The sequence below is a fragment of the Bombina bombina genome, chromosome 2 (assembly GCF_027579735.1).
Source record: "Bombina bombina isolate aBomBom1 chromosome 2, aBomBom1.pri, whole genome shotgun sequence".
Taxonomy (NCBI): domain Eukaryota; kingdom Metazoa; phylum Chordata; class Amphibia; order Anura; family Bombinatoridae; genus Bombina; species Bombina bombina.
Genome location: NC_069500.1, coordinates 404,363,945 through 404,384,207, shown reverse-complemented (window position 1 = coordinate 404,384,207; position 20,263 = coordinate 404,363,945). Strand labels below are relative to the sequence as shown.

At 39.4% G+C, this 20,263-nt stretch overlaps 1 protein-coding gene across 11 annotated transcripts in view; it reads right to left on the bottom strand.

The window, feature by feature from the left end:
* Positions 1-20,263, bottom strand: part of FBRSL1 (fibrosin like 1) — a 1,105,387-nt gene that overhangs the window by 818,574 nt on the left and 266,550 nt on the right. For all 11 annotated transcript variants that reach the window (XM_053701877.1, XM_053701879.1, XM_053701878.1 and 8 more), the window contains exon 2: positions 14,221-14,421. In XM_053701877.1, the coding sequence (XP_053557852.1) occupies positions 14,221-14,421 (201 nt within the window). The remainder of the gene's footprint in view (positions 1-14,220; positions 14,422-20,263) is intronic.

Here is a 20,263-nt window from a genome sequence, read left to right as displayed (position 1 = left end):
CATCACAGAGAGGCCAGGAAAAGGCAGACACATACCTGCACATCACAGAGAGGCCAGGTAAAGGCAGACACATACCTGCACATCACAGAGAGGCCAGGTAAAGGCAGACACATACCTGCACATCACAGAGAGGCCAGGTAAAGGAAGACACATACCTGCACATCACAGAGAGGCCAGGTAAAGGCAGACACATGCCTGTACATCACAGAGAGGCCAGGTAAAGGCAGACACATACCTGCACAACACAGAGAGGCCAAGTAAAGGCAGTCACATGCCTGCACAACTCAGAGAGGCCAGGTAAAGGCAGACACATACCTGCACATCACAGAGAGGCCAGGTAAAGGCAAACACATACCTGCACATCACAGAGAGGCCAGGTAAAGGCAAACACATACCTGCACATCACAGAGAGGCCAGGTAAAGGCAGACACATACCTGCACATCACAGAGAGGCCAGGTAAAGGCAAACACATACCTGTACATCACAGAGAGACCAGGTAAAGGCAGACACATACCTGCACATCACAGAGAGGCCAGGTAAAGGCAAACACATACCTGCACATCACAGAGAGGCCAGGTAAAGGCAGACACATACCTGCACAACTCAGAGAGGCCAGGTAAAGGCAGACACATACCTGCACATCACAGAGAGGCCAGGTAAAGGCAAACACATACCTGCACAACTCAGAGAGGCCAAGTAAAGGCAGACACATACATGCACAACACAGAGAGACCAGGTAAAGGCAGACACATACCTGCACATCACAGAGAGGCCAGGTAAAGGCAGACACATACCTGCACAACACAGAGAGGCCAGGTAAAGGCAGACACATACCTGCACATCACAGAGAGGTCAGGTAAAGGCAGACACATACCTGCACATCACAGAGAGGCCAGGTAAAGGCAGGCACATACCTGCACAACACATAGAAGCCAGGTAAAGGCAGGCACATACCTGCACAACACATAGAAGCCAGGTAAAGGCAGACACATACCTGCACAACACAGAGAGACCAGGTAAAGGCAGACACATACCTGCACAACACAGAGAGGCCAGGTAAAGGCAGACACATACCTGCACAACACAGAGAGGCCAGGTAAAGGCAGGCACATACCTGCACATCACAGAGAGGCCAGGTAAAGGCAGACACATACCTGCACAACACAGAGAGGTCAGGTAAAGGCAGGCACATACCTGCACAACACATAGAAGCCAGGTAAAGGCAGACACATACCTGCACAACACAGAGAGACCAGGTAAAGTCAGACACATACCTGCACAACACAGAGAGGCCAGGTAAAGGCAGACACATACCTGCACAACACATAGAAGCCAGGTAAAGGCAGGCACATACCTGCACATCACAGAGAGGCCAGGTAAAGGCAGGCACATACCTGCACAACACAGAGAGGACAGGTAAAGGCAGACACATACCTGCACAACACAGAGAGGCCAGTTAAAGGCAGACACATACCTGCACATCACAGAGAGGCCAGGTAAGGGCAGACACATACCTGCACAACACAGAGAGGCCAGGTAAAGGCAGACACATACCTGCACATCACAGAGAGGCCAGGTAAAGGCAGACACATACCTGCACAACACAGAGAGGCCAGGTAAAGGCAGACACATACCTGCACAACACAGAGAGGCCAGGTAAAGGCAGGCACATACCTGCACATCACAGAGAGGCCAGGTAAAGGCAGACACATACCTGCACATCACAGAGAGGCCAGGTAAAGGAAGACACATACCTGCACAACACAGAGAGACCAGGTAAAGGCAGACACATACCTGCACATCACAGAGAGGCCAGGTAAAGGCAGACACATACCTGCACAACACAGAGAGACCAGGTAAAGGCAGACACATACCTGCACATCACAGAGAGGCCAGGTAAAGGCAGACACATACCTGCACATCACATAGAAGCCAGGTAAAGGCAGACACATACCTGCACAACACAGAGAGGCCAGGTAAAGGCAGACACATACCTGCACAACACAGAGAGGCCAGGTAAAGGCAGGCACATACCTGCACAACACAGAGAGGCCAGGTAAAGGCAGGCACATACCTGCACTACACAGAGAGACCAGGTAAAGGCAGACACATACCTGCACATCACAGAGAGACCAGGTAAAGGCAGGCACATACCTGCACTACACAGAGAGACCAGGTAAAGGCAGGCACATACCTGCACTACACAGAGAGACCAGGTAAAGGCAGACACATACCTGCACATCACAGAGAGGCCAGGTAAAGGCAGGCACATATCTGCACTACACAGAGAGACCAGGTAAAGGCAGACACATACCTGCACATTACAGAGAGGCCAGGTAAAGGCAGGCACATACCTGCACTACACTATGCAATCAAGATTATGAATAACATTACCAGACTGAACTAAGTGAAAAGCTCTTCAAAAAGGCATTCATGGGGGGGGGGGGGCTTCTGGGCAGGAACCATGACAGGTTGTGAGAGCAGAAAACAAGCTGAAGCCTATCTACTATTTATTTTCAGATACTTCTAACATCTGTTTATAATACATGTAGAGACTGTTTCATAACACTTTGAGGATTTGTTTAAATTTTGTTTGTTTTTTGTTCAGCATCAGAATTAAAGAACTTTGCTGAGGTTAATGAGTGCAGGGAAGCCACCTCATACTAACCCCCCCAGCAGTATCATGTTTGATCAGCCGTCAGCAGCAGTGCTGTCTTGCTTGTCACTGCAGTAAGGTCTAGCGTAACACGGAGACCACTTTGCAAGAATATATTGCATACTATTTTAGAGGAGGACGTCAAGAAACTTCATAAGCTTATTGACACAAATTTTGGAACTGGTCTATTTCTTTTTCCCAGTAATGACAATGATGTGCCTACCTCACCACCGCAACAGTCACACTTGCTAGGCCAGGGTAGCCCCTTTGACCCAGAACTTGGAAGTGAAGGCTGCGAGCAATTGTCTGCAATAAAGCAGGACGCGAGGACTGCTCCAAGTACTAATCGGTTGGAATCAATCCACTTCTTTAATGAGGGCACAGCAACAGACAATATACTTACCGGAGAACTTTCTCATAAAGTGCTTAACTGTGAGATACAGAAGATGAAGGTGTCGGCCCTATCACGTTGGGTTGAGGAAAAGGTGTCAACCTCATACTAACACCCTTTAGTAAGACACTTTTTTTTTTTTAGATGCAGAGGAGCTGACACAATTCGACCCCCTGTACCAGCTATGTCCCTACCTCTATGGATTCTGTTTTCCTTTGTGCCGTTTAAACAGTCATCATGTGATCAAGGAGGGTCTTTCTCCAGCAACCGCTTTAGTGCAGCGAGATGGAAGCAAGGGGTAGGATGAAGAGACTTTTCACTTGAAGTTGAGGTGCTCCTTTTAGTCAAGCTTCTTGTTCCAGCCTTTTACCTTGTTTGTGAATGTATAATCCTTAATTTACCTAATATTACCACTGCCTAATCTCCCATGCTTCTCTAATACTATTGCTACCTATGACCTATATCACTAGAATGTGGTATACCATATACTTTGTATACATAAACATGGCTGTGGTATTATTGTAGATTCCAACCCCCCTCCCCCCCCCCCTTGCAGCCTTATGAAATCTCATGGGTATAGCATAAATCAAGTTTGCTTTAGGATACCGCCACAACTAAATTATAGCTAGTGTCCACTTATGGAGCATGTACACCTTTTATTTCAGGAATATATTATTAGCATGTAAATAAAAGTTTCTCTTTTTCCAACTAGAAGGTATGGCCTAAGTTTTTTTTCCTCTTTATTAAATCCCTTAGTTTTGTCTGTATTTGTACTTACTAAGCTGCTGTATTATGATTTCTGGAGCTGCAAGATATAGAACCTTTTATTTTGTGTTAATCTTTAATTTATGTGATTTTGTTCACATTATAGCCTAATATTATACAGGTTTTAACTCCGAATGTTATTATGGCCAAGTCAGTAAATCAGTTTCACTTTATAAAATGTACTTATCTTCTTTATTGAATGGTAGTGCTCACTTTTCGCTATTCCATGAATAAATGTTGCTTACAGTTGGTGTATTTCTTATTATGAAGGTCAAAAAGTGCATTCTGCTACTATTATCCTCCTATCAATTGTTGTTTTAGCAATATTAGAGGTCTAAAAGCGGCCTCTTTTGGTTTTAGGAGGTAGAAAAATTAGGGCTGCTACTTTATACCATATTTACTGTTTTACCGTTACAGCATGGACATTTAAAGGGACATGCCACCCACATTTTTTCTTTTATGATTTAGAAAGAGAATGCAATTTTAAACATCTTTCTAATTTACTTATATTATTTAATTTGTTTTATTCTCTTGATATTCTTTGATGAAAAGTATATCTAGATATGCTCACTAGCTGCTGATTGGTTGCTGAACACAGAAGCATCGTGTGATTGGCTCACCATGTGCATCGCTTTTTCTTCAACTAAGGATATTTAAAAAATGAAGCAAAATAAATAATGGAAGTAAATTTTAATGTTGTTTACATTTCTATTCTCTATCTGAATCATGAAAGAAAGATTTTGGGTTTAGTGGCCCTTTAATTGTGCGATTGCGTTTTGCTCTTATTTAACTATTTGTCCCAAAGTCATTTGGTCGAGTCATGAGCCATATGTCTTAAAGGGACAGTCTAGTCAAAATTAAACTTTCATTATTCAGATAGGACATGTCGTTTTAATCAACTTTTATCATCAAATTAGTTTTTTGCTCTTGGTATTCTTAGTTAAAACTAAACTTAGACAGACTCATATGCTAATTTCTAAGCCTTTGAGGGCTGCCTCTTATCACATGCTTTTTAAATTGCTTTTCAACACAAAGAGACAGAAAGCACACGTGGGCCATATAGATAACACTGTTTTCAGGCACAGAAAGTTAAGATTTAGCACAACACAATGCTAAATGCAAGTCACTAGATAATAAACAGTCACAGTCATGTGATCAGGGGGTTGGAAGAAGGTTCTTAGATACAAGGTAATCACAGAGGTAAAATGTACATTAATATAACAGTGTTGGTTATGCAAAACTAGGGAATGGGTAATAAAGGGATTGTGTATCTTTTAAAACAATAAAAATGATATTATAGTTTGTCCCTTTAATGACTGTATAATGTTCTGATCATTGTTCCTGTATAAATAAAAAGGCATATATGCATTTGTTAGTCACATATCACATTTTGCTATTATAAAACTTTCCTCGGAATCAGGGTAAACATTTTCATTCTGTAATTATAAAGCAATGCACAAGGATGAACTCCAAGCTTGCACGTACGACACTCAGCGCAGTAGGATAAACCTCTTCAGATCGATACAGCAGTTCCTACAAGGCAGGCATGCATTGAGATGTCACTCACAAGCCTCAATGACATGAAAGAGTAAAGTTGAAACAAATAGTGAATTGTTCTCGGTGTGTTTCTACAAACAATAACAGTCTGCATGTCTTTACTATGTGCGCACTGATTGCTGGGGGCTGTGCCTGAGGCCAAAACTCTCTCAAGTGACCTCACTTGCCAGACAGTAATTCAGTTCACTACTGCTATGAATCTCAGGTCTTTGTTAAAGGCTGCAGCACGTGCGTCTCGCACCTGTTGTACGACAATGAAGTGTGACATGGGGGGGGGGGGAGCAAGAAGGTAAACACATACTGTCCTATTCTATACAGTTAGGATGGTGCAGTTTTACTTAAAATGACATATTGCTCAATATTTTTCTATTATGTATGTGAGCTGTAGTTAAACAAATTAAAATATATTTTGCAGAAAAATAGTTAAGATAAAACTTAAAACTAACACTAAACCCAATTTTTTTCTTTAATGATTCAGATGTAGCACGCTATTTTAAGCAACATTCTGATTTACTCCTATTATCAATTGTTCTTTGTTCTCTTTGTATCTTTATTTAAAAAGCAGGAATGTATGGTGGTTTACATGCCCATGATATATAAAAACCAAATTACACTTTCAAGAAAAGGAAAACCTATACTTCCACACAGCAGTCACTCAACTGGCATAAAAAAATGTTTATACCCTCCTTATATTAGCTCACATTCACATGCTGCACTTCAGACTTATTTTTTATAATGAAATAAAATTGCAATAATATAAAATATGGAGCCCATTCTCAGATGATTTATTTTAGAGATACAATGCTTAGTCTTAAGTTTACTTCCTGTAATATGTTTTATATATATATTATTTTTTTTACAAGATTTTTATTTTTACACACTTTCTCTTTTCACCCTTTGTCCGTCAAATCAGGAGATGAAATGTTAGAGCTATTTCCATAGCTCTAACAAAGAAACATAGGGAAAACATATTATGAAAGGGACATGAGACCCAAAAATATTGAAAAAAAATATTATTGATTTGATATAAAAGTGTCAATCCCTAGCAAAAAATATTGCATGGTCAGACAAGTTTCACCACTACGGAGGCAAACCCACCGCTATCAAGGGAGAACAAACAGTTTATAGAGTTATTTTAAAGCAACACCAGGGAAAATAAATATTATAAAATGTATTTTACAGCAACACCAGGGAATATAAATAGTCTGTATTGTAATATTCTATTTTCCATAATCAACAGCTTATGGAAGACTACAATTTAGGATAAAACATAAAAGGGCAAAAATAAAATGCTCTAATCTGTTAGTGTATGTAATTATCGCACTGTTGCTTGCAAATGTGTTAAACACATAGTTAAAGTCAGTTCCAAAGCAGTAATGCACTACTGGGACCTAGCTGAAAAAACCCAGTGAGCCAATGACAAGAGGAATGTGTGTGTAGAAGGAATTTTAAAAGTCGATTAAAATTGCATTCTCTAGCTCAGTGTTTTTCAACCAGTGTGCCGTGAGAGATCCTCAGGTGTGCCACGGCAGACTGACAACAGTGTGACATATTTTTTAAACTTTGCTTGTTTTTTACTCCCAGTGCAGGGGTAGTTTGTAGGAGGCATGGCATAACAGCACAATACATACAGTATGTGTGTGTTTGTGTGTATGTGTATATATATATGCTGTATTAGGCTACAATGTGTGATTTTTTTAACATTTTGGGATGGTGGTGTGCCACAGGATTTTTTAATGTAAAAAAGTGTGCCACGGCAAAAAAAAGGTTAAAAATCACTGCTCTAGCTGAACCATGAAAGTTTAATGTTGGCTTTTATTTCTCTTTAAAAAAAGGACACTAGTAAAACCATAAACATTAAAAATAAACGGCTATCATTAACCTTACTTGCTAGTGTTCCCTCTATAGGTCAGATATCTTACCAGACTGTGCTTTACCAGAATTCACTGCGCATTCAGTCATATGATAAAGGCGGGATTAGAAAGAAAACCTTTTAACAGTAATTTGTTTTATTTAAGATAGTTTTGCAATGATGGATTTAGTTTTGCTTGGCTTTAGATAATTTTTTTCCATTGTGTAAATTTAATTTTAGTTAAGGAAGTTTTTATAGATTTTTTTTACCAATAATTTTCCTTTTAGTTACGTTAAAAATTATAACCCAAATTTGTGTGTGTGATAAACTTATTTGAAACTGAAAAGAACTTTAATGTCAAGCCGTCTTAAAATCCCTTTTTTGAACTTAAATGAAATTTTATTTACTTTGCACAATTTTGCATTTCATGATAAGGAATAACATATCAAACCATAATAATATAAAATTAAAACCAAAAACAATCTGATTTTACAGATAATTAAATTGACTACGTTTGATGACATAGGCTTGCGCCTACCCCTGCCTTAAAGGAAATAAATTATATTTGCACCAAAAATAATTCCAGATTTAATTGCAACAAAATCTGATCTAATTTTATACTTACTCAGTTCCCTGAAACAATTTTTCTTTCATGGTTCAGATAGTGCATAAAATATATTTGTTGAAGAGCATACCAGGGTAAGTAATAGGGATGTGCATTCAGCAGCTTTGTTAGCTGCTGAATGTGGCCGCCGCTCCCAGCATTCTGCTCTGTACAAAACAAGATCTTAGTGTATTGCACTTTCACAAGAAGAAATGCGTCTCCGAAAAGAGCCAAATGCCGAGATCCGTTGCCTTCTTCCCCATTTGGCAGTTAAAGGGACAGTCAAGTCCAAAAAAATATTTCATGATTTAAATGGGAAATGTCATTTAAAACAACTTCCCAATTTACTTGTATCACCAATTTTTCTTTGTTCCCTTGGTATTCTTAGTTGAAAGCTAAAATTAGGAGGTTCATATGCTAATTTCTTAGACCTTGAAGACTGCCTCTAATCTGAATGCATTTTGACTACTAGAGGGCATTAGTTCATGTGTTTCATATAGATAACATTGAGCTCACGCATGTTAAGTGACCTAGGAGTGAGCACTGATTGGCTAAAATGCAGTTCTGTCAAAAGAACTGAAATATGGGGCAGTCAGCAGAAGCTTAGATACAAGGTAATTACAGAGGTAAAACGTGTATTATTATAACTGTGTTGATAATGCAAAACTGGGGAATGGGTAATAAAGAGATTATCTTTCTTTTTAAACAACAAAAATTCTGGTGTTGACTGTCCCTTTAATGGAATGGACATTCCTAGTAGGAGTAGTGTGCAAGCAGGTCTGCAAGACCACACACATTTGAGCATTGGATGACAACAATGTCTGCACAACTGATAACGTAGCAGACACATGCAGGCTACCTATCTAGGTATGCTCCTCAACAAAGGAGACCAAAATAAGTAAATTAGACAATATAGGTAAAGTGGAACCTATATGTCCCCTTATATATTATGAGACTGTTTATTAAAAAAAAGGGGGGGGGGGGGACAATGACACATTTTTAAATGTTCCTCTGGCGATGGCAGTGACAAGAGTTTTAATGATCCAGTGATGTGAGGTATTTATCATTGTTACAAAATAAAAAATGAACCCATGCTCCTTAAAGAATAAGGTGGAAAATCTGAAATCCTTTAAAAAACAACTGTGGATAATTAAACCTGATTCACTGGATTGCAATCCATTTAACTGTAAGTTAAATAGCTAAGCGCACAGCGACCACACGTAACCTTTCAATTAAGCTGTGTGAAATCGCTTTAACTAGCAAATTAGATAACTAAATAAGACTATTGCATTAAGCAGTAATACTTTACTGAACAAGGGCAGACTCTCAAAAGGCTGACTTTTAAAATGGAAAGTTAGTCTGTGATTACTGAAATTCTCAGTTTTGGCACTTGTATCACGGGACTATAAAAGCTACTACAATCTATATGACAATTATTACGACAAGGGACAATTATAGTGAAAAAAAATCACATGCTCTCTTTTCTGTCAGAGCATGTAATTTTATTACTATCGTCCCTGCAAATCTATGTGTTTAACTCCCCCCCCCCCCCCGCAAAGGGGTTAAATAACTAAAGTACCACTTAGCAGTCGCAGAGAACTGCTGGTTCAGAGCCGAAACGGCAGCTGAACCAATCTGAAGCACTAGTGGCATTACCCAGCTGTGCTTGTAGAGCTGCTGATTGGCTCAGCTTCAGTTTCCGCTTGGGATCAGTGGTTCTCTGGGGTGCGGAGCTGGCACTGCTAGTTTCAGTATGAATTTAAAAAACGCTTTACACGTTTGCTTTTTTCTGATTTGTAGCAGAAGAAATACATATTTTCCTTATCTGCACATATTTATTTAAGATAAGTAAATAGATGGAGAGAGGTACATAGAGATGTCAGCATTAAATGGGCTTTTTCTAAATCAAATTTAATAACTACCGGTAATAGGTTTTACAAAAAGCCAGTAACTAATGACACCTCTGAAAAAGTATTGTACATAGACCTGGCGGTATCTGGAATTATTATTATCAGTTATTTGTAGTGCGGCAACAGATTCTGCAGGCTTAGAAAGTGCACACTTTAGGTAGATGTACAAAAACAATGAAAACCCATACACAAATATATATTGTGGTAGAACTATTTGCTTCTCTTATATGATGCCCGTGTTTGTAGCTATGGTATCAGAAGTGTTAAACTGGATGAAAACAGTTTATGATATAAGATAAAAAAACAAAAAAAAACAATCTCTGTTGATGGAGTAGAACCTATTTGTCGGATGCAGTCTGGGATTAACAGATTCAAGCTCTAGATTCTGAGTTTCCCAGTTCCACACTCTGTGTTGCCGGATCCCCAGTGGACTGGACGAGCAGCTGTGAATCTGATGCAGGCACAGATTATTGCCGCAGTAGAAGAGATGGCCATCTGTGCCCTCATATCTGTGCACTGATCCTTTCCCTGAGACCCTGCCGCCCACCCCTCCCGGCTTTACAGGACTGACACAAACAATTCCCCATCTTGACAGGACTACAACAAGGTGCTAGCTCAGATTTTACAGACATTTGTCATTAGGCTACACCAACTAGGATAAATGTACTGATGTGCTTGTGAATATACACACAGGCATATTCTGCATTATGACTGTGTGTATAACTCATACAAATAATAGCAGCATTTACAGCTATATAAATGAGAAATGAAACCGAGCAGACACAACTCATTTTTACTTGGAATAAAATCTGAACTGAGTTTGCAAACCAGAAAGCTTAATTTAAAAGGTGTAGGCTGGATAAAGCAAAAAAACAAACAAACCGCTTTATAATGTAGTCATTACTTATTTTGTCTGTTTTCTGTAAAACTGCACTCTTTGCTTTGCCTCCTGAGAAGTTGAAGTGTGTACTGCATGATCCAGAAATCGGACCCAGCATCATGTTACACAAGCATTTACACGATCAGTGCAGGAGCCCATTAATATCTGTACCTAATTGGTCAGAGCAGAGAGGTAAGATAAACTTACATGACTCATATTCATAGGCAGGATTCACATGTCCTTGGTCTGCATAATAATAATAATAATAATGCAGGTTTTGTATAGGGGTGTAGGAATCCAAAAGGTTGGAGCTAGAACTCATTTAGGAGCCATGATACCCTGGGCCCAGCACCAAGGAACTCTGGGTTAGATATGCAAATTAGATATACAATATCTGACGCTTTTTGCTTTCAAGTGTTGTTTTTAACCACAACAATCCCCATTATGCAGTGGGCACAGCAAAAAAAAAAAAAAAAAAAAACACACTTCTGGACAGCTGTTTCGAGTTTATTAACTCTCATAAGCAGAAGATAGGTTTAATTTGCTGCATGGTGAAGCTTATTTCCAGAGAAAAAGCAATACTCAAAAAGTGTGAGATATTGTATATCTAGTTTGCATTTCTTAAAGGGCCATAAGTCAAAACATTACATGCTCTAGTTCACAAATGGGTTAAATACACAGTAGAAGTACTGCTCTGGGCCTACAGACTACTGCTGTTTCTGAGCGGAAACTGCTCCGGATTCAATCAGCAGCGCTAACACAGCTGAGATGTGCAACTACATTGCTGATTGGATCATCATAGGTTTCTGCTGGGGGGTTTCTTGCAGGGATTAAACACAAAGCAGTGCAGGGTGCAAGTCTTAAAATTACATGCTATAACAAATTGGAGCATTTCATTTTTTGACTATTAAGGCCCTTTAGGTAAGCATGTGGAATCCTACATACCAAAGGTCAACCCAGATTAAATATAAAATGTAATTTAAGAAACCGTTTTTTCTCAATAAAAGATATATCAATTTAAGTGCATCTTGCTTGTTTGTAATACAGCCGTTACACTCATCATTTTCCTATGTAACATAACCTCACCCCATTACTAGAAAACACTGCACGACTGGTCTATGGTGGAAGAAGATCAGAGTGACAGATCAAGGTACAGAAACTACATCATTTCAAATCTACAAGATACTTTACACTTCATTATGGTGTGCTGAGTATAAAGATGACAAGTTCCACTCTAGACCTTCAAGGCTATCAATAATTCATGATTTATAGGATTTCAGAAACGACTAAGCCTGACTCACCTAACAATGAGAAATAGAAGACTTATATGGGTCAGTATTATGACTATAGGTTGAAGTTACAGGTAAATCCAATCCATAAAAATTATACTAAAGAAAAGGAGGAAATGCATCCTAATGGTTCAAACAATAACGTTTGTTTGAAAATAATATTGTCCAACTTACAACAATCCTTTGACAAGATATTTGGTTATTAGGCAGGAAATCACGTGCAACAATTGGTGATATACCTGCCAGTTTTTAGGAGCGGGAGAGCACAATTAGGATCTATTTTGTTCCTCAGTTTTTTAAAGAATCTAATTAATTTTAAAAGGATTTCACCAACTTTAATGTCTGGCAACAGCATAATACACCACATTTCTAATGAGCTTTAAGACATTCAGTCTATAGATATAGTTGCAATAGATTTTTCAAGTAACAACAGAAATAAAAGTACAAAAAGTGAAATAAAATTCATCAGAGACGTTCTTAACAAGCAAATGCAAGACATGGTTTTATCCTACTGAAAATGGATCTACGTTAACATCTAATTCACAGCAGATTTTTATGTTCTTCATTTCCAAGTCTTTTCCCTTATGTTTAAATACCTATATAATTTGACATACGTCTACATAATAGAACCACAGTTACAGCCCTGTGTACCATAATGATGAGAGTTCACACACTGTCAAATTTTATCAGACATTAATATTAAGCTATAGTTATACAATGCAACTACTGATCTAGTGACATTTCTAACAGTAACATCAGTTATACATAGTATCCAGATGTGCCACTAAAATATTTCCTTGTAATTAATAACATACAAATAATCACATAAATATAATAATCCTAAACAAGCAAATATATGATGGACATTTGGAGGATTGTAGTCTATACAGAGTGGACACTTTCTTGGTAAATATTGGAGTATACTGAACTAATCAGAAAGCCGTGTAACCAGTAAATATATTACACAAAAGCCACAAACTAAAATCATTTATAAAAACAGAAAAATAAAGTTTAAACCTGAAAAACTAACAATACAATAAAATAAACATTTAATATTTTTATTTTATGGCAAATGTAGTGTGCTTAAATAACTAACACAACTGATTAAACTGATTAATAACGTCAATAATTTCAGTATTTAGTTCTAATGTTTTATTAAAATTTTTGTAACGGATTCATGTTCTTGAGATAACATTGAGAGAATGTCGTCTTGTTCTGTCGAAATTTGCTTAAAAAAACAAAACAGGTTGAAATAACCCACAGGTGTCAGGCTGGGAAAGGGTAACGATTTAAAGCAACCTAAAAATGGATTGTTCTCTGCTAACAATCTAAAAACAAAGTAGAACGGAAAAAGGTGCGCTAAAGACAGCTAAAATCGCATAAGTATGAGAAACTTCATAGATTAAATGAAAGGATGTATTTAATACACATATGTTAAAAACGTAATTAACCACCGGTGATTAAGTACGTTTTTAACATGTGTATTAAATACATCCTTTCATTTATTCTATGAAGTTTCTCATACTTATGCGATTTTAGCTGTCTTTAGCGCACCTTTTTCCTTTCTACTCTGTAGAAATTTGCTCCCTCGACATGCGCATGAGCACAATTAAGTAACCGCACTCCACATGTTTGAAAAGCATGTGTGGAATGCGGTTACATAGATACAAACATGCGCACATAGAGGTAGCAGATTTTGAGGATGAAATTACTCCTTGCATTTCTTATTTAAGTTGCCATGTAGATGCGCGCATGCTCAGTTAAACATGCTGGTAGCAAATTTTTACAGGGTAATTTTTCCTTTAATTATACAAAGTTTTTGACTGCTCAGCCCTGTACATCTAATCCGAATGAAATAAATCGTGTCTCTACCAATACAAGAGTTTTTAATTTGCACATTATAGGAGTAAGCTTTATTAAACAATGTACATATTAAAAACTGTTGTACAGGTTGAGACACGTTTTATTTCATTTGGATTAGATGTGCGCGGCTGAGCAGTCAAAAACGGTGTAATTGAAGGGAAAATTACCCCATAGAAATGCGTGTCTGCTCAGTTAAACATGGCTTAATAACAAATACGAGCAGCAATGTAGTCCTCCTTCGAAATGTGCACATGCTTGTAATTACGTAATCATAATCCAAGCATTCTTTTGAAAGATGTGGAGTTTGATTATGTAATTGTGCGCATGCGCACAGAGGTAGCAAATCTCAATGAGGGAGCAAATTTTGACGGAACACCGACAATCATCCAGTCATCAGTCCTACAATTTGACAGGAATACTAAACCCCTGTAAAAGGGGTTATAAAGCCTTACCAGATTGGAATTCTTGAGTGGAAATTTCTTCTTAAAATGCTCTTTTCCCCGCTCAGTCTCCCTCTCAGAGTTTCCAGCATCTTGGTGGTGTCCATTCTCACTCGGCTCTGCTGAGATATAGTTCCCCGATTCCCTGGGTTTCTTACATGGGTGCTTCTCCCATTTCTCCTTTCTTTCTGGAGGTTTTAAGGAGAGATCCTTCTGTAGAAAGATAAACAACATGAGTGAGATGGTCACAGAAAGCAATACGTAAGTAACGGGTTAGTTTCATGAGACTATATAATAAACTTATGCTGTAGCTGTTGAAAACGTGTATTAGACAGAGCAAAGTATAAACAATAATATGATCTGCACCATATTCTATATCCAGCTGCTCTTCAACACATTAACTAGTAACACATAGTCGTGCACAATACAGCAATTATTATTGTGTTGGTTCCTCAGACCATAGCCAATTAAAATTTTCTTGAATACATGTTAGGCTGACAGCAGATGCAGAATACCAAAATAACAAGAGTATTGCAGTATGCAGTAATACCTTTTTTATTGGTCTAATATTACATAGTAAAAGACAAGCTTTCGAGAATTACCTCTTTTCCTCAGGTCTGAAGCAACACTGATTAATATGAATGTGTTAGGATATAAAATCTACCAGATGTAGCAAACACACTAACATAGTTCATACTAGTATGAGTCTTTAAAGGGATACTTACGTCAAAATTAACATTTTATGATTGTACTTTACAAATTACTTCAATTATCGAATGGTCTTTTTATATGCACACTTTCTGAGGCACCAGGTCCTACTGACCATGTGCAAAAGTTCAGAGAGTTCATAAAAAAAGATTCTACTTGGTTCATGGCTGACATGACACAGGAGGCCAGCAAATGTCTTACTATGGAACAAAATATCAGCTAAGAGTAATTATTTGAAAAAAAAAAAAAAATAACCAACACCTTGTTTCCAGCACTTGTTTTCAATAGCCAAACTCCACCCCATCTTGCCTTTTTCGGCTGAGACTGGAGTAGACAAGACTAGTGAAGATCATTAAGTTGCCATAAACTGCATTTTTTGCATATGTTATCTGTTAACCTATACTGATGCCAATTAAGGACAGATATATATCAAAGTGGTGATTTCTGAATCCTACAATATGCTACACATCTATTTATCTGTGCAAGAGCTCATGTGTATCTGTCACTAACTGGTCACAGCAAAGAAGATGATATACTCAAATGGCTTTTTAAGGGGTATATCCACGGACTGAAAAACAATACAAATTTGCTAAAGAATTCCAGTGTAAACAGTGTTTAAACCTGTTTTGTATACAGATAGTTTTCAATAAAGTGCTTAAAGGACAATGCTATTTATTCTCCCTTTTAATTTGCTCCCAATGATTAATTTTACCTGCTAGAGTGTATTACATTGTTTACAAATAGCTCCTTTACCTTTATTTCAGCATTCAAAAAAGCTGAACTGGCTTGTTACAGCTCTATTACTGAAAGTTTCTATAATTAAACTGACATGAACCCCAAATTGTTTTTCTTTCATGATTCAGATAGAGAATGCAACTTTAAAAAAAGTTTCCAATTTACTTCTATTATCAAATTTTCTTAATTCTCGTTATTCTTTGTTGAAGAGATATCTAGATACGTAGCATGCACATGTCTAGGGAACTACATGACAGAAAATGCACTAATGCATTTAATGCTCTTGCTAACGTATAACATTGTTGCAAAACTGCTGCCATATAGTACTGCAGACACGTGCACACTCCTGAACTTACTTTCCTGTTTTTCAACAAAGAAAAACAAGCAAACAAAGATTTTTTTTTATAATAGAAGTAAATTGGAAAGTTGTTTAAAATGATATGCTCTATCTGAATCATGAAAGAAAAACAGAATTTATGTTTACCTGATAAATTACTTTCTCCAACGGTGTGTCCGGTCCACGGCGTCATCCTTACTTGTGGGATATTCTCTTCCCCAACAGGAAATGGCAAAGAGCCCAGCAAAGCTGGTCACATGATCCCTCCTAGGCTCCGCCTTCCCCAGTCATTCGACCGACGTAAAGGAGGAATATTTGCAAAGGAGAAACCATATGATACCGTGGTGACTGTAGTTAAAGAAAATAAATTATCAGACCTGATTAAAAAACCAGGGCGGGCCGTGGACCGGACACACCGTTGGAGAAAGTAATTTATCAGGTAAACATAAATTCTGTTTTCTCCAACATAGGTGTGTCCGGTCCACGGCGTCATCCTTACTTGTGGGAACCAATACCAAAGCTTTAGGACACGGATGAAGGGAGGGAGCAAATCAGGTCACCTAGATGGAAGGCACCACGGCTTGCAAAACCTTTCTCCCAAAAATAGCCTCAGAAGAAGCAAAAGTATCAAACTTGTAAAATTTAGTAAAAGTGTGCAGTGAAGACCAAGTCGCTGCCTTACATATCTGATCAACAGAAGCCTCGTTCTTGAAGGCCCATGTGGAAGCCACAGCCCTAGTGGAATGAGCTGTGATTCTTTCAGGAGGCTGCCGTCCGGCAGTCTCATAAACCAATCTGATGATGCTTTTAATCCAAAAAGAGAGAGAGGTAGAAGTTGCTTTTTGACCTCTCCTTTTACCAGAATAAACAACAAACAAGGAAGATGTTTGTCTAAAATCCTTTGTAGCATCTAAATAGAATTTTAGAGCACGAACAACATCCAAATTGTGCAACAAACGTTCCTTCTTTGAAACTGGATTCGGACACAAAGAAGGCACGACTATCTCCTGGTTAATGTTTTTGTTAGAAACAACTTTCGGAAGAAAACCAGGTTTAGTACGTAAAACCACCTTATCTGCATGGAACACCAGATAAGGAGGAGAACACTGCAGAGCAGATAATTCTGAAACTCTTCTAGCAGAAGAAATTGCAACCAAAAACAAAACTTTCCAAGATAATAACTTAATATCAACGGAATGTAAGGGTTCAAACGGAACCCCCTGAAGAACTGAAAGAACTAAATTGAGACTCCAAGGAGGAGTCAAAGGTTTGTAAACAGGCTTGATTCTAACCAGAGCCTGAACAAAGGCTTGAACATCTGGCACAGCTGCCAGCTTTTTGTGAAGTAACACAGACAAGGCAGAAATCTGTCCCTTCAAGGAACTTGCAGATAATCCTTTCTCCAAACCTTCTTGAAGAAAGGATAGAATCTTAGGAATTTTTACCTTGTCCCAAGGGAATCCTTTAGATTCACACCAACAGATATATTTTTTCCATATTTTGTGGTAAATTTTTCTAGTTACAGGCTTTCTGGCCTGAACAAGAGTATCAATGACAGAATCTGAGAACCCTCGCTTTGATAAGATCAAGCGTTCAATCTCCAAGCAGTCAGTTGGAGTGAGACCAGATTCGGATGTTCGAACGGACCTTGAACAAGAAGGTCTCGTCTCAAAGGTAGCTTCCATGGTGGAGCCGATGACATATTCACCAGGTCTGCATACCAAGTCCTGCGTGGCCACGCAGGAGCTATCAAGATCACCGATGCCCTCTCCTGATTGATCCTGGCTACCAGCCTGGGGATGAGAGGAAACGGCGGGAATACATAAGCTAGTTTGAAGGTCCAAGGTGCTACTAGTGCATCTACTAGAGTCGCCTTGGGATCCCTGGATCTGGACCCGTAGCAAGGAACCTTGAAGTTCTGACGAGAGGCCATCAGATCCATGTCTGGAATGCCCCACAATTGAGTAATTTGGGCAAAGATTTCCGGATGGAGTTCCCACTCCCCCGGATGAAATGTCTGACGACTCAGAAAATCCGCTTCCCAATTTTCCACTCCTGGGATGTGGATTGCAGACAAGTGGCAGGAGTGAGTCTCCGCCCATTGAATGATTTTGGTCACTTCTTCCATCGCCAGGGAACTCCTTGTTCCCCCCTGATGGTTGATGTACGCAACAGTCGTCATGTTGTCTGATTGAAACCGTATGAACTTGGCCTTTGCTAGCTGAGGCCAAGCCTTGAGAGCATTGAATATCGCTCTCAGTTCCAGAATATTTATCGGGAGAAGAGATTCTTCCCGAGACCAAAGACCCTGAGCTTTCAGGGGTCCCCAGACCGCGCCCCAGCCCACCAGACTGGCGTCGGTCGTGACAATGACCCACTCTGGTCTGCGGAAGCTCATCACCTGTGACAGGTTGTCCAGGGACAGCCACCAACGGAGTGAATCTCTGGTCCTCTGATCTACTTGTATCGTCGGAGACAAGTCTGTATAGTCCCCATTCCACTGACTGAGCATGCACAGTTGTAATGGTCTTAGATGAATTCGCGCAAAAGGAACTATGTCCATTGCCGCTACCATCAAACCTATTACTTCCATGCACTGCGCTATGGAAGGAAGAGGAACAGAATGAAGTATTTGACAAGAGTTTAGAAGTTTTGATTTTCTGGCCTCTGTCAGAAAAATCCTCATTTCTAAGGAGTCTATTATTGTTCCCAAGAAGGGAACCCTTGTTGACGGAGATAGAGAACTTTTTTCTACGTTCACTTTCCACCCGTGAGATCTGAGAAAGGCCAGGACAATGTCCGTGTGACCCTTTGCTTGAGGAAGGGACGACGCTTGAATCAGAATGTCGTCCAAGTAAGGTACTACTGCAATGCCCCTTGGTCTTAGCACCGCTAGAAGGGACCCTAGTACCTTTGTGAAAATCCTTGGAGCAGTGGCTAATCCGAACGGAAGTGCCACAAACTGGTAATGCTTGTCCAGGAATGCGAACCTTAGGAACCGATGATGTTCCTTGTGGATAGGAATATGTAGATACGCATCCTTTAAATCCACCGTGGTCATGAATTGACCTTCCTGGATGGAAGGAAGAATTGTTCGAATGGTTTCCATTTTGAACGATGGAACCTTGAGAAACTTGTTTAGGATCTTGAGATCTAAGATTAGTCTGAATGTTCCCTCTTTTTTGGGAACTACGAACAGATTGGAGTAGAACCCCATCCCTTGTTCTCCTAAAGGAACAGGATGAATCACTCCCATTTTTAACAGGTCTTCTACACAATGTAAGAATGCCTGTCTTTTTATGTGGTCTGAAGACAATTGAGACCTGTGGAACCACCCCCTTGGGGGAAGCCCCTTGAATTCCAGAAGATAACCTTGGGAGACTATTTCTAGTGCCCAAGGATCCAGAACATCTCTTGCCCAAGCCTGAGCGAAGAGAGAGAGTCTGCCCCCCACCAGATCCGGTCCCGGATCGGGGGCCAACATCTCATGCTGTCTTGGTAGCAGTGGCAGGTTTCTTGGCCTGCTTTCCTTTGTTCCAGCCTTGCATTGGTCTCCAGGCTGGCTTGGCTTGAGAAGTATTACCCTCTTGCTTAGAGGACGTAGCACTTGGGGCTGGTCCGTTTCTGCGAAAGGGACGAAAATTAGGTTTATTTTTGGCCTTGAAAGACCTATCCTGAGGAAGGGCGTGGCCCTTGCCCCCAGTGATATCAGAGATAATCTCTTTCAAGTCAGGGCCAAACAGCGTTTTCCCCTTGAAAGGAATGTTAAGCAATTTGTTCTTGGAAGACGCATCCGCTGACCAAGATTTTAACCAAAGCGCTCTGCGCGCCACAATAGCAAAACCAGAATTTTTCGCCGCTAACCTAGCCAATTGCAAAGTGGCGTCTAGGGTGAAAGAATTAGCCAATTTGAGAGCATGAATTCTGTCCATAATCTCCTCATAAGAAGAAGAATTATTATTGAGCGCCTTTTCTAGCTCATCGAACCAGAAACACGCTGCTGTAGTGACAGGAACAATGCATGAAATTGGTTGTAGAAGGTAACCTTGCTGAACAAACATCTTTTTAAGCAAACCTTCTAACTTTTTATCCATAGGATCTTTGAAAGCACAACTATCTTCTATGGGTATAGTGGTGCGTTTGTTTAGAGTAGAAACCGCCCCCTCGACCTTGGGGACTGTCTGCCATAAGTCCTTTCTGGGGTCGACCATAGGAAACAATTTTTTAAATATGGGGGGAGGGACGAAAGGTATACCGGGCCTTTCCCATTCTTTA